The 12,834-nt window shown below is 42.0% G+C and overlaps 1 protein-coding gene across 8 annotated transcripts in view; it reads left to right on the top strand.

Moving 5' to 3' along the window:
- Positions 1-12,834, top strand: part of PISD (phosphatidylserine decarboxylase) — a 59,753-nt gene that overhangs the window by 3,191 nt on the left and 43,728 nt on the right. For 6 of the 8 annotated variants that reach the window (XM_071209894.1, XM_071209892.1, XM_071209891.1 and 3 more), the window contains exon 2: positions 9,204-9,283. Coding sequence is in view for 1 of the 8 variants with exons in the window: in XM_004449757.4 (XP_004449814.2) it covers positions 9,204-9,283 (80 nt within the window). In the remaining 7 variants the exon portion in view is untranslated. Of the gene's footprint in view, positions 1-7,463; positions 7,592-9,203; positions 9,284-12,834 lie in introns of those variants that run through there. The other 2 variants (XM_071209893.1, XM_058281695.2) reach the window with 2 other exon arrangements.

Genomic DNA, 12,834 nt, shown 5'->3' with positions numbered 1-12,834 from the left:
AGTTATGAATTCCAAAAATAGATATTGGAGGGAAGCAGACTTGGCCCAATGGATAGGGTGTCCGTCTACCACATGGGAGGTCCACGGTTCAAACCCTGGGCCTCCTTGACCCACGTGGAGCTGGCCCATGTGCAGCGCTGATGTGCGCAAGGAGTGCCGTGCCACGCAGGGGTGTCCCCCGTGTAGGGAGCCCCACGTGCAAGGAGCGCACCCCGTAAGGAGAGCTGCCCAGCATGAAAGAAAGTGCAACCTGCCCAGGAATGGCACTGCACACACGGAGAGCTGACACAGCAAGATGACGCAACAAAAAGAAACACAGATTCCCGTGCTGCTGCCAACAACAGAAGTGGACAAAGAAGAACATGCAGCAAATGGACATAGAGAACAGACAACTGGGGTGGGGTGGGGAGAAGGGAAGAGAAATAAAATAAAATCTTAAAAAAAAAAAGAGGGAAACGGACTTTGGCCCAGTGGTTAGGGCGTCCGTCTACCATATGGGAGGTCCGCGGTTCAAACGCCGGGCCTCCTTGACCCGTGTGGAGCTGGCCATGCGCAGCGCTGATGCGCGCAAGGAGTGCCGTGCCACGCAAGGGTGTCCCCCGCGTGGGGGAGCCCCACGCGCAAGGAGTGCGCCCGTGAGGAAAGCCGCCCAGCGTGAAAAGAAAGAGCAGGCTGCCCAGGAATGGAGTCACCCACACTTCCCGTGCCGCTGACGACAACAGAAGCGGACAAAGAAACAAGACGCAGCAAACAGACACCAAGAACAGACAACCAGGGGAGGGGGGGAAATTAAATAAATAAATAAATCTTTAAAAAAAAAAATTAAAAAAAAAAAAAAGATGTTGGATTATGTTTGTGATCTGGTCTGTACCTGGGCATGATTGAGTTATGATTGGGGTTTGGTTGGGCCATGTCATTAGGGCATTGTGTCCCCGCCCCTTGGTGGGTGGGGACTCACAGATAAAAGGCATGGCAAAGGACAGAGTTGAGGGTTCTTAATGTTGGAGTTTTGATGTTGGAGTTTGATGCTGAAGTCTTAAGCTGGCACCCCAGAGAGTAAGCACACAGAGGAAAGAGAAGCAAGCCCCAGAAAGAAAGGAGCCTTGAATCCAGAGAGAAGCAAGACCCTGGAAGGGAGGAACCCAGGAAGCCTGAACCCTCACAGACGTCGGCAGCCATCTTGCTCCAACATGTGAAAATAGACTTTGGTGAGGGAAGTAACTTATGCTTCATGGCCTGGTATCTGTAAGCTCTTACCCCAACTAAATACCCTTTATAAAAACCAACCCATTTCTGGTATTTTGTATCATCACCCCTTTGGTTGACTAATACAGTGGGGACAGAATGTGTGTTGATAAGGGGGAGCTGATGCTGGATGTATGTAGAATGATTAATAAGGTCAGTTTTAAATAGGTGGTAATGGATGGAGTTGATGGTAGCACATTATAATGAGTGCAGCAAAAACTGATTTTGTTGATGTGCTTGTCACTGAAACAGGTAATCTAGGGAGGTTAATGTTGGTTGGAGAAAAGCTGGGAGGTAATATAGAGCATGTGTAACTGATTTTGGTGGTAGATGAGGATTGTAAATGATGATTGTGGTTAATATAAATACAGGAATGTTCTACAGGATGTTAAGAATATGGTGATACATGGGAAAATATAACTAATGAATTTAAAAGCTATAGTTAATAATTTTGTAATATTTTGTAGCAAAAGCAAAGAGGATATTATATCAGTGCTAAAGATAAAAAATATATAGGATTCAGTGAATATGATTAAGCCATTTTTTTCCTCTTCATTTTCTTTACTAACAAGGAGACTTTGATCCTGTCATTTAACCAATCTGTGCACATCTGCATATCTTTCTGAACACCAGAAGAATAATTGAGTTTGTTTTTAGGATTAGATAGGATAAAAGTGCCTAGATGGAAAAATGAAGGTAAATAAGGGGTTAGAGAGTACATGAGAGGAGCAACTCTTGAGCATTTGGTGTCAGGAAAAACCAAACCTGGGAGATAACATTTAAGCAGAGAAACAATGATATAAGGGAATGAGTTATAAAGGAGAAGGGTGTACCTGGTAGAGCAAATAGCAAATAAAAGGGTTGAGAATGAGGTGCAGGTGTGGTGTATACAGCAGTGGCAGGAAGGATGAGTGAGGAAGAGGGAAAGTAGCAGGAGGTTTGAATGGTTGTCCAGGACCTAGCTAGCATGTAGGGTCTGATTAACTGTGGCCAAAAGTTTGGATGTTGAAGCCAGGGGAATGGTATAGTCTTCTATTTTGAAAAGAACCCTCCGGCTCTTTTGTGGCAATTAGGATATAGTGACTTCTCAAGGTCTGCATGTGTATTTGCATCAAGCAGACTGTGACGGGAAAGCCTGAAGGAGGGTGCGTGGGAAGCCTTAATGGTCCTCACATTCCGTTAGCTAGAACTCCTTCTACTTGGCTACATCTTATTGCAAGGGAGGCTGGAATTTGTAATCTACAGATGCCCGGACAGAAGATGAACTGGGTTTGGTGAACAGCTGGTTGGTCTCTGCTACAGGTGGAGAACCTTTGGAGAGAAGTAAGTTGAAGGTGAATTAGAGGGGGCTAGGAATTTCTGTTTTGGCAAGTTCAATTTCATATGACCATTAGGCGTCCAAATGGGGATGTTGGGTAGCCATTTGGAAATACAGATGTGGAGGTCTCTGAGGGAGCAGTGAGGGAATCATCAGCATGTGGCTACTGAAAGCCATGAGCTGGATGAGCACCTCTAGGGAAAGAGTGTAGATGGAAAAGAGGTCTGAGCCTTGGGCATGACAGGAAGCAAACGAGAGTCCACAAAAGAGGCTAAGGAGAGACCAAAGATGTAGGAGGAAAATCATGAACCCAGAAGCCAAGTGAGGAATGTATTTCCAAGAGGAGACGAGGAAGCAACTGTGTCAAATGCTTCTGGGGGATCATGTAAGATGAGGCCCAAGAAATGTGTGTGAGTGTTGGCAATGTGGAGGCATTGGAGTCCTTGACAGGAGGTGAAGTGGTGGGAACTTGGGTGGTGACTGTATATACAGACAGCTCTTTTTTTAAAGAGTTTGTTATGAAAGGAGCAGAAAAGTAGGGTGGAAACTAGAGAAGAATGCATGGTGGACAGTGTTTAAGACTGGAGAAATGACAGCCTTAGTATGCTGAGAGGAATGAGACAGTAATAAGGGAAAGACTGATGTCATGGGGGAAAAGGGTACAAGAGGAAGAGTATCTGAAAATCCTTAGTAGGCCAGGATTAAGAGCACAGGCGAAAAAGAGATGGAATTAGGGCATATCTGGTCTAGCAAGAGGGAAAGTTGATGATATGGGGGCAGATGTGGGAAGGTTACAAAGTTTGGTCAGAGGGTGAAGAAGTTGCATTCTGCCTTCTCAGTGAAAGGAGAGTAAGAGGTGGGTATAAAAAAATTAAATAGGTTGGGGGGGGGCTTCTGGGAAGATGGTGTCTGAGTAGGGCAGCAGGACTCAACTCTCTTAAAAAAAAACTGAGGAAGGGTAAAAAGCAGTCTGAGGTAGCTGCTGTGGGGGTCTGCGGGTGAGGAGAATGCTACACATAGTCCTCCAGGGAGAGGGACAGAGACAAAAGAGGCCAAAGCGAAAACTGAGTTACGAGCTCCCATGGCCAGGAATGGCACCCATCCCCCACCCTGGAGGTGAACACCCTGGGTAAAACCCATGGCTCATTGTGGCCAACTGAGAGGGGAACAGACATTGTCCTCTCTGGGAGGAGGGAGGGTGCTGCAGAGGGCAAAGAGTGATTTTTCTTCCAAGAGTTTGGCCAGCAGAGCCCGTTTTGAATTTCAGCTGTGGCCAGAACAGAATCATCAGCGAGTGGGGCTTGAAAGCGACCCTCTGTGGAAATGTTCATGGAAGAGTGTCATCTGCTGGCAGGCCAGGAAACTGCAATAAGTAAAAAAGGTTTTTTGGATTCTCTCATGTCCAGGCACTCTTGAATCTCTGCCCCATTAGTAGGTCTCTGGCCCTGTTTTGATAACTTAAGCTGGGCAATCAAAGAACAGCCATGAAACAAAACCACTACACAAGAGGGAGAAATTGACCATCAGAGTAACTTCAGCATAATCAGATGCCTAGAAATCAGCAAAAAATTATGAGCCACACTAAAAAACAGGAAGATATGGTCTAGCCAAAGGATCAAATCAGACATCCTCAGGAGACACAGAATTTAAGACAGCTAATCAACTGAAGGAGTGGAAGGAAAATATGGCTAAAGAGATAAAGGGTATTAAGATGCTGGGTGACATCTGAGCTTATCATCAACAGTTTAAAAAAAAAAAAAGCAAATGTGGCTCAAGCAATTGGGCTCCAGTCTACCATATAGGAGGTCCAGGGTTCTGTTCTCGGGGCTTCCTGGTGAAGGCGAGCTGGCAGCATAGAGAGCTGGCAGAGAGCTGGTGCAGGAAGATGACGCAACAAAAAGAGACACAGAGGAGAGACAAAAAGGAGATGCAGCAGACCAGGGAGCTGAGGTAGTGTGGGAGATTGAGCACCTCTCTCCCACTCCGGAAGGTCCCAGGATCAGTTCCCAGTGCCGCCTAAAGAGAAGACAAGCAGACGCAGAAGAACTCACAGCAAATGGACAGAGAGCAGACAATGGGCGGGGGGATAAATAAATCATTAAAAAAAAAAAAAAAGATGCTGGGCAAGCATGAAGAACAATTTGAAAGCCTGCAAAGAAAAGTAACAGAGCTTATGGGAATGAAAGACACAATGGATGAGATTAAAAATACATTAGAGGAACTTTCAGAAAGATGGTGTTGGAGTAACTTGCAGGGTTCAACTCTCACTTAAACAACAGAGGAAGGGCAAAAGGCTATCAGAGGGAGCTGTTTTGTGGGTCTAAAGACCATGAGAGTGCTGTGCATTTTCCGGGGTGTGAGGGACAGAGAGATGAAGAAGCTGAAATGAAAACTGTGAGTTATTAACCCCCATGGCCAGAATAGCTGTTCAAGGTGAACAGCCTGGATAAAACCTGGGGCTCACTGTAACCAATTGAGAGGGTAACAGACATCTTCCTTCCTAGGAAGAGGGACAGTATGGCAGAGGGGAGAGAGTGGTTTCTCTTCAGTGAAACTTGGCCATCAGAGCCCACTTTGAATCTTGGCTCTTGCCGGAACAGAATCACGGGCAAGTGGAGGTTGAGAGACCTCCATGGGAAGGTTGGTAAAAGAGCGCCATCTTCTGACTGACCTGGGAACTGCAAGGAGAGAAATAGCTTTTAGGAGTCTCTCATGCCAGCTCCTTGGAGCACACCTGTGCTCCACTTGTGAGTCCCTGGCCCTATTTTGATAACATAAGCTGGGCAATTTTAACGACTTAGAATAAGTTAAGCCAAAAAATCAAAGAAGAGCCATGAAACAAAACCACTAGGCAAGAGAGAAACTGACCATCAGAGTAAATTCACCAACATATTCAGATGCCTAGACATCAGCAAAAAATTACAAGCCATGCTTGTTGCTACACTTTGGATGGACTGAACAAGGCAGGGACCATATGAGACAGTGAATCCTAAGGTGAGTGATGAACTGTGGTTAATAGTACAAATAAGAGAACGTTCTCTCATGAACTATAACAAATATATAATACTAATACATGATGTTAATAATAGGATAGTTTGGGGGGAAAACACCAAATATAAGCTGTGGACTATAGATAGCAGTAATATTAGGATGATGGTCTTTCATTGTTTGTAACAGAGGTGTCACAATAGTGTAAGTTGTGGCTGATGGAGAGTATTATGGGAATCCTGTATGTTATGCAAGGTTGTTCTGTTAGCACCTGACTTTTTTTTTTTTCCTTTCTGGTTGCATCATTGTCTTTTTGGTGTGTTGCTTTACCACGTGGGGGCCTGCACCTCTCTGCACTGGTTTGGGACACCTTTTTCCTATTTTTACCAGGAGGTCCTGGGATTTGAACCTGGGTCCTTCATGTAGTAAATGGGAGCTCAATTGCTTGAGCCACAGCTGCTTCCCAACTCATGACTTCTCAAATGAAAAAATGAAAGAAAAAGAGTTGAAGTGGATATGAGAGCTCATCAAAACATCTAAAATACATCTGTAATAACAATAGTGACCCCTTCTCTGGGGAAATAAAAATTGGTTGGGTCTAGAAGAATATTCTCCCCTTGTCAGTTTATCTCAGGGCGTCATAGAAATGTTAACGTTTTTATATATGCAGTGAAATACAAAAGGTCCCCAAAGCCCTGGCCTAAAGTCTTCCCCAGCCCTCTGCCCCAATGATGTGTGAATATTTAATTCAAGTTGCTGGTGTACATTAACCTCTAAATGCATTTAGAGAACATCTCACGACATTGACTTAATTCTCTGTGTTTTTTTATGTTTTCACTTATATTATGTACTGGTTGATAGCTTAGTGAGTGACGTTTATATGATAGATAATCCACTTGAAACACCTTGCCTCTGCCTTTAAAATCTCAATCACCCTTAAATGATTATAAATAGATTATAGAGTCAGAATTTTCCTTAGGTCTGGAGAAACAACAAAAAAACTTTGTCCTGAAATTGGTCAGTTTATTCTTGAGGAATATAATTGTCTTGCTAGGCACTGTAGTGATTTTTCAAGAAAAGAGTGATTCCTCACTTCTCAGACATAGTTGTGTGTTTGTTCTAGGTCAGTAATGGTGAGAATTCCTTAAATTCCTATAACCCTTTAGTTTGCAAAGTAAGTTCACAAAAACAGCGTCTTTTGATCTTGTGAGGTAGGTAGTGCAGGTGGCAAGCCTCTGTTTTTATTGATGCGATGTAAGTGAAATCTTGAGAGATTATGTAATTTGCCCAAGAACACATAGTCAGTGTGCTCTTGAACTCCCAAGTTATGACTTTAAATCTAGCACTTTCCTCCCAACTGAGGTCATTTGTGAATTAAATTGATTCAGCTGAGCTGGGGCTGCAGCGGCCTGCAGGATAGTGAGGCTCTTTGTTCTCAGGCAGGGCAAGCGAGGGGGAGGACGGATTCTAAGACTCCAGTTACAGTGGATAAATGAAGCAGTGTCCAAGCATTCTTGTCGTTAGGGAGTTCAGTATGCATTCTGGAACATACCATACAGCAACATATAGACCCCTCACAGTGTGCCCTGTAGTCGTTTCTCAGCTTCCTGATCTGATTCTCTTTGTACAGCAGGAACTTAGGCTTTCAGCTTTTGTTGTGGGAGTGTCCAGTCTAAGAGATGAGCATTGTTTCCTGCTGAAAGAACTTGCCTACACTGAAATGCACTGTTCTTTGTATTAGTAGCTGTACATCCATTTGGCCTTAGGGGTAAAGCCATGGTAAAATGTTTTTTTTCCACCCAAGTCTAGTTTGCCTGTAAGTATTGTCTCATCACATTAACCACAGTAGCACCATGCTGGGAGGATGTTTTTAAGTCGAGGAAATTTCTTTTCATTTTATTTTTAAAATTAGTTTATTGTGGAACAAATGATCAAGAACAACAACAAAAAGGCAGCCCTTTGTTTGAACACTCAGCATCAGCACAGGCTGTGCAGCCCCACCTTTGAAGTCAAGGATATTTCCTGTGAAAAAAAATGAAGGTACCAAATCTAATGTTTACAGGATACCTAAATATCCACAAAAGTAAACATTATTGCATGAAAGTCATAAATGGTATTCTGTATTTCACGAAACATATCAATTTAGACATTTATTTTATAATAGAGAAATTATTCTATCCTGAGTGCTCAAAGAAAAAAAAGAAACATCTGACAAGGTTATAGTTTTTTTGTGTGTTTTTTTTCCCTTTTCTTATTTGAGCAGTTGTTGGCGCTCAGAAAAATCGTGCAGAGGACAAAGCTCCCATCTACAACCCCCCCCCACAGTTTTTCCTATTAATATTTTGCAGGAGCATGTTAACTTTGTAACAATTGATGAAACATTATTACTATTATTATACTATCATTTCTATTATGTAGCCCATCACAATTATAATTTCTTCAAGTTAGATTTCAGGTCAGTATTTGGGGAACCTGAAGTGTTAAATGAGATGTTTGCCCTTTGATTAAGGGGCGGATTCAGTTGTTAACTAAGAAATCATTAATCCTTTACTTGCTAGTAGAATCATTATTGCCATTGAGGATAAATCTGATTGTCTCAGTTGAAGATGAAACAAAGAGAACACTAAACCAGAAATAATATTTTCTCACAGCTTAAAGCTATGAAAAGGTGACTTTCTCTCAGAATACTTGAAACTTAATTCACTCTCTCAAAGTAGGATTCCACAATAATTAATTTAAAAAATTTTAAACCATCTGAGCCAGCCAGACTTGAAATAGTTTAGAATAGTTCAGCATTGTTTGCTTGTGTCATTTTTTTTTCTCAGTACAAATATTTAAAATGTTAAAATTCAGCCACCTGAAATAGATTCTTTAAGGAGCAGGGGTTCAGACATAAATATAGCTCTTTTGTGGTACAGAAACACATGGCTTTGTGTAAGAGTGCTGATTTTATGGCTTGTGATTTTGTGCTTAATTTTTTTTTAAAGAGACCTATTCCTTTATCTTATAGGCACGTTCATTAACTACTGAGAAAAGGAATTAAGTTTACCAAGACTTTTTAACATGTTCATTATTCCTCTGCATATGATCTAGAATAGGAAACATCACAATAATCATCAGGCATATAGGTATAGTACTTAATACTAGTCAATGCATACGTTTCTCTTTGAGCTACAGTTAATAGATCTAAGCTCAGGTTTGCAATGTAATACTTGTACTTAATTTTAAAAAAATTAACTTTTTATTTTGAAATGGTTTCAGACTTAGAGCGAAGTTTTAAAAGTAGTATATGGAATTCCCAAATACCCTTTATCCAAATTCCCCAAATGTTAACCATATTTGCTTTATTATTCTTTCTCTGCATGTATATATGTGTGCGTATGTATGTGCAAAAATGTATTTTTTATTTTATTTTCTGAAACATTTGAGAGCAAGTGGCATTCTTGATGTCCCTTACCACAAAGTGCTTTAGCCTTTTTCTTCAAGGACATTTTTTTATATAACCACAGTACAATTGTCAAAACCAGGAAATTAACATACACATAATACTGTTAGCCATAGACCCACTAAAATTTTGCCAGTTGTATTGCTAAAGTTTTCTTTTTTTAATTTTAAGAAAAATATCTAATGGTTTATTTTTGCTTGGTTATAGCTTCCTTCACTGCGAAAACGCTGCCCTGAGCCATTTTCTACAATCTTTAAGGAAGGTGCCTTGCAGAGCCTTTCGCACAGGTGAGTAGCAATTAGAGGTGGTGCTGACCCTTTCTGTGCCTCGCTTTGCTCATCTGTAAATTGGATTCAGCCTAGCACTTATTTCAGAGGGTTGTTAGAATTAAATGAAATAGCATGTGTAGTGCAGTGGTTGAGCACCTGCTTTGCATGTATGAGGTTCAAGGTTCAATCCCTGGTATCACCTTTTAAAAAAAAAAAAGGCGTGTGTAAAGTGCTTAGAGTGCCTAGCATGTAGTTGTCACTCAAGCATTAACTATTATCACCTCCTCATAATAGTCCACTGTGTGGCCGTTGGATGTTTAAGTTATTTCCAGTCTTTTTCTGCTACAGACAATTCTGTAGTGATGTATCTGCACATCTTTAGGATAAACATGTAGAGGTAGAATTACTGGGGCAAAGAGTATGTGCATTTTACAATTTGGCAATTAGGACAAACCAGCTCTTCAAAGAGGGTTGTTCTAATTTATGCCCATTCAGGCAGGAAAGTGCTTGTGAGTGCACCCTTTCCCCACACCCTCACCTACACTGAGCATTATGAACTTTTTTGATCTTGTAAGCAGCTGTTTGAACCCTTGCAAATACATGCATTGTCTGTATTATCCGAATATCCTTTTTATTTTATCATACCAAAAGCTTTTTTTAAAAATTAAAAAAATTTTTTTTCTTTTTTTAGGTACCAGCTGGGGTTCACCTGGGATCTCATATGTGGGAAGCGGGTACTCAACCACTGAGCCACATCGGCTCCCCTGAGTTGGTCTTTTCATTTGTTTGCTTGTTGTTTGTTTGTTTGTTTGTTTGTTTTAGGAGGCACTGGGAACTAAACCAGGGACCTTCCATGTGGGAAGCAGGCACTCAACCATTTGAGCCACATCCACTCCCCCAAAAGTGTTTTTTTCCTTTTTTCTTTTTAAACTGCTGATTACCTTGGGAATAAAATGAGCTGGTTAATGAGAACAACAGCATAAAGCTTATTACCCTTATGGGAGTTAATAGGAACACATCTGGGTATTATTTAATTAGCAGCTGTGTGCTAGAACAAGTAGGAAGAGCCTGAATGATGGAGGGAGAGCTCAGAAATTAGGCTCTGGACCTGTAGAAAAGCAGCCACTTTGCACTTACAAAGTAACAAACCCAGCGTGGAGGTAGTCAGGAGTGGAGGGCACTCTCTACTGACTACTCCCTTTTGGAGGAGAAAAAGCACGACTTTGAGATGGCTTGAAGAATGGACAAGCATACCAGGAAGCATTCAGTAGAGTGTGACTAGTAAGTCTAAGGTGCTGGCTCAGAGGAGGGAGGGTACAGCATCTCTCATCAGAAAGAGAGGCGGGGAAAGTCTTTGTTTTTGACAAGTTGTTCTTGGTCAGAGGTACAATATTTCATTGTTAACTAGTAAGTGATTCTTAGAATAATTATGGATAATTAGAAGATGGAAGAGATTAATAACATCCACACTTGCTCATTTAAAAGAAAGAAGCAAACAACGGCATCTAAAAATGTAGGAGCAGATTTCTTACTCTTATGAAGTCAAAGGTTAGGTTATGCTGTTTGGTTTTGTGCTGGTAATTCAGCTTGAGATTTTATTTTTTTTTAATAGTCTTATTGAGATATAATCCACATAAATTAAAATTCAGCCTTTTTAATTGTGCAAATCAATGGTTTTCAGTATATTCAGAGTTGTGCAACTGGCACCACGCATTTAGAACTTTTTTTTTTTTTTTTAAGATTTACTTATTTATTTAATTCCCCCCCTCCCCGGGTTGTCTGTTCTCTGTGTCTATTTGCTGCATCTTGTTTCTTTTTCCGCTTCTTTTGTCTTCAGCGGCACCGAAAGTGTGGGTGGCGCCATTCCTGGGCAGGCTGCACTTTCTTTCGCGCTGGGCGGCTCTCCTTATGGGTGCACTCCTTGCGCGTAGGGCTCCCCTATGCAGGGGACACCCCTGCGTGGCAGGGCACTCCTTGCACGCATCAGCACTGCACATGGGCCAGCTCCACAGGGGTCAAGGAGGCCCGGGGTTTGAACCGCGGACCTCCCATGTAGTAGACGGACGCCCTAACCACTGGGCTAAGTCCGTTTCCTAGAGCTTTTTTTTTTTAAGGAGGTACCAGAGATTGAATCCAGGACCAGGTCCTTGTACCTGGGAAGCAGGTACTCAGCCGCTGAGCTATATCTTCACCCTAATGAAAGTTGGTTGTTTTGTTTGTTTGCTTTGTTTTTAGGAGGTCCTAGGAATTGAATCTGGGACCTCGTAAATGGGAAGCAGGTGCTCAACCACTTGGCTATATCTGCTCCCCTAGAACATTTTCATCACTCCTCAAAAAGTACTCATTAGTGGTTACTCCCTAATTTCCCTTTTTTCATCCCTGGCAACCACTAATCTACTTTCTCTATAGACTTGCCTATTTTGGTCACTTGATATAAATGGAATTATGACGTGCTTGACCTTTTCTGGCTGGCTTTTTTACATAATGTTTCAAGGTTCATGTTGTAGCATGTGTCAATATTTCATTCCTTTTATTGTCAAAAACATATTCCAGGGAGTAGATGTGGCTCAAATGGTTGAGTGCCTGCTTCCCACATGGGAGGTCCTGGGTTAGGTTCCTGGTGCCTCCTAAAAACAAAAACAAAGAACAGTGGGAAGCAGCTGTGGCTCAACTGATAGAGCATCCACTTACCATATGGAGGGTCCAGGGTTCGATCCCCAGGACCGTCTGACCCATGTGGAGCTGGCCCATGCGCAGCACTGCCACGCACAAGGAGTGCTGTGCCATGCAGGGGTGTCTCCCACATAGGGGTGCCCCATGCACAAGGAGTGCACCCTGCAAGGAGAGCCACCCTACACAAAAAAAGTGCAGCCTGCCCAGGAGTGGCATCACACACACACAGAGCTGACGCAGTAAGATGATGCAACAACAACAACAAAAGCGACACAGTTTCCCGGTGCCACATGACAAGAATGCAAGCGGACACAGAAGAATACACAGCGAATGGACACAAAGAGCAGACAATGGGGGGAAAGGGGAGAGAAATAAATAAAATAAATCTTTAAAAACAAAATAAAAAACAAGCAAACGAATGAAAAAAACTCAGGGGAGCCAATGCGACTCAGTGGTCAAGCACATGTGAGGTCCCTGGTTCAATCCCAGACCCTTGTACCTCAAAAAAAAAAAAAAAAAATCCAATGTATGGTATAACTCATTTTGTTTATCCATTCATTGGTTGATAGATATTTGGGTGGTTCTGACTTTTGGGCTATTATGAATGATGCTTCTGAGAACATTTGTGCACAACTTTTTGTGTGGACACTCGTGGGTAGATACATAAGAGTGGAATTGGTGTTACTGGATCATATGGTAACTATATGGTTAACTGAGAAATTGCCAAATTATTTAATGGCTGGCAGATTAAATTCCTACCACCACCAGATGAGGGTTCCAATTTCTCCACATCTTTACCAAACTTATTAGCTCACTCTTTCATGACAGGTATTCTAATGGGTGTGAAGTGTTATCTCACTGTGGGTTTTTTTTCCAAAGTACCTTCAAAATTATAG

This window comes from Dasypus novemcinctus, chromosome 19 (genome assembly GCF_030445035.2).
Source record: "Dasypus novemcinctus isolate mDasNov1 chromosome 19, mDasNov1.1.hap2, whole genome shotgun sequence".
Classification (NCBI taxonomy): domain Eukaryota; kingdom Metazoa; phylum Chordata; class Mammalia; order Cingulata; family Dasypodidae; genus Dasypus; species Dasypus novemcinctus.
This window is presented reverse-complemented; position numbering and strand designations above follow the sequence as displayed.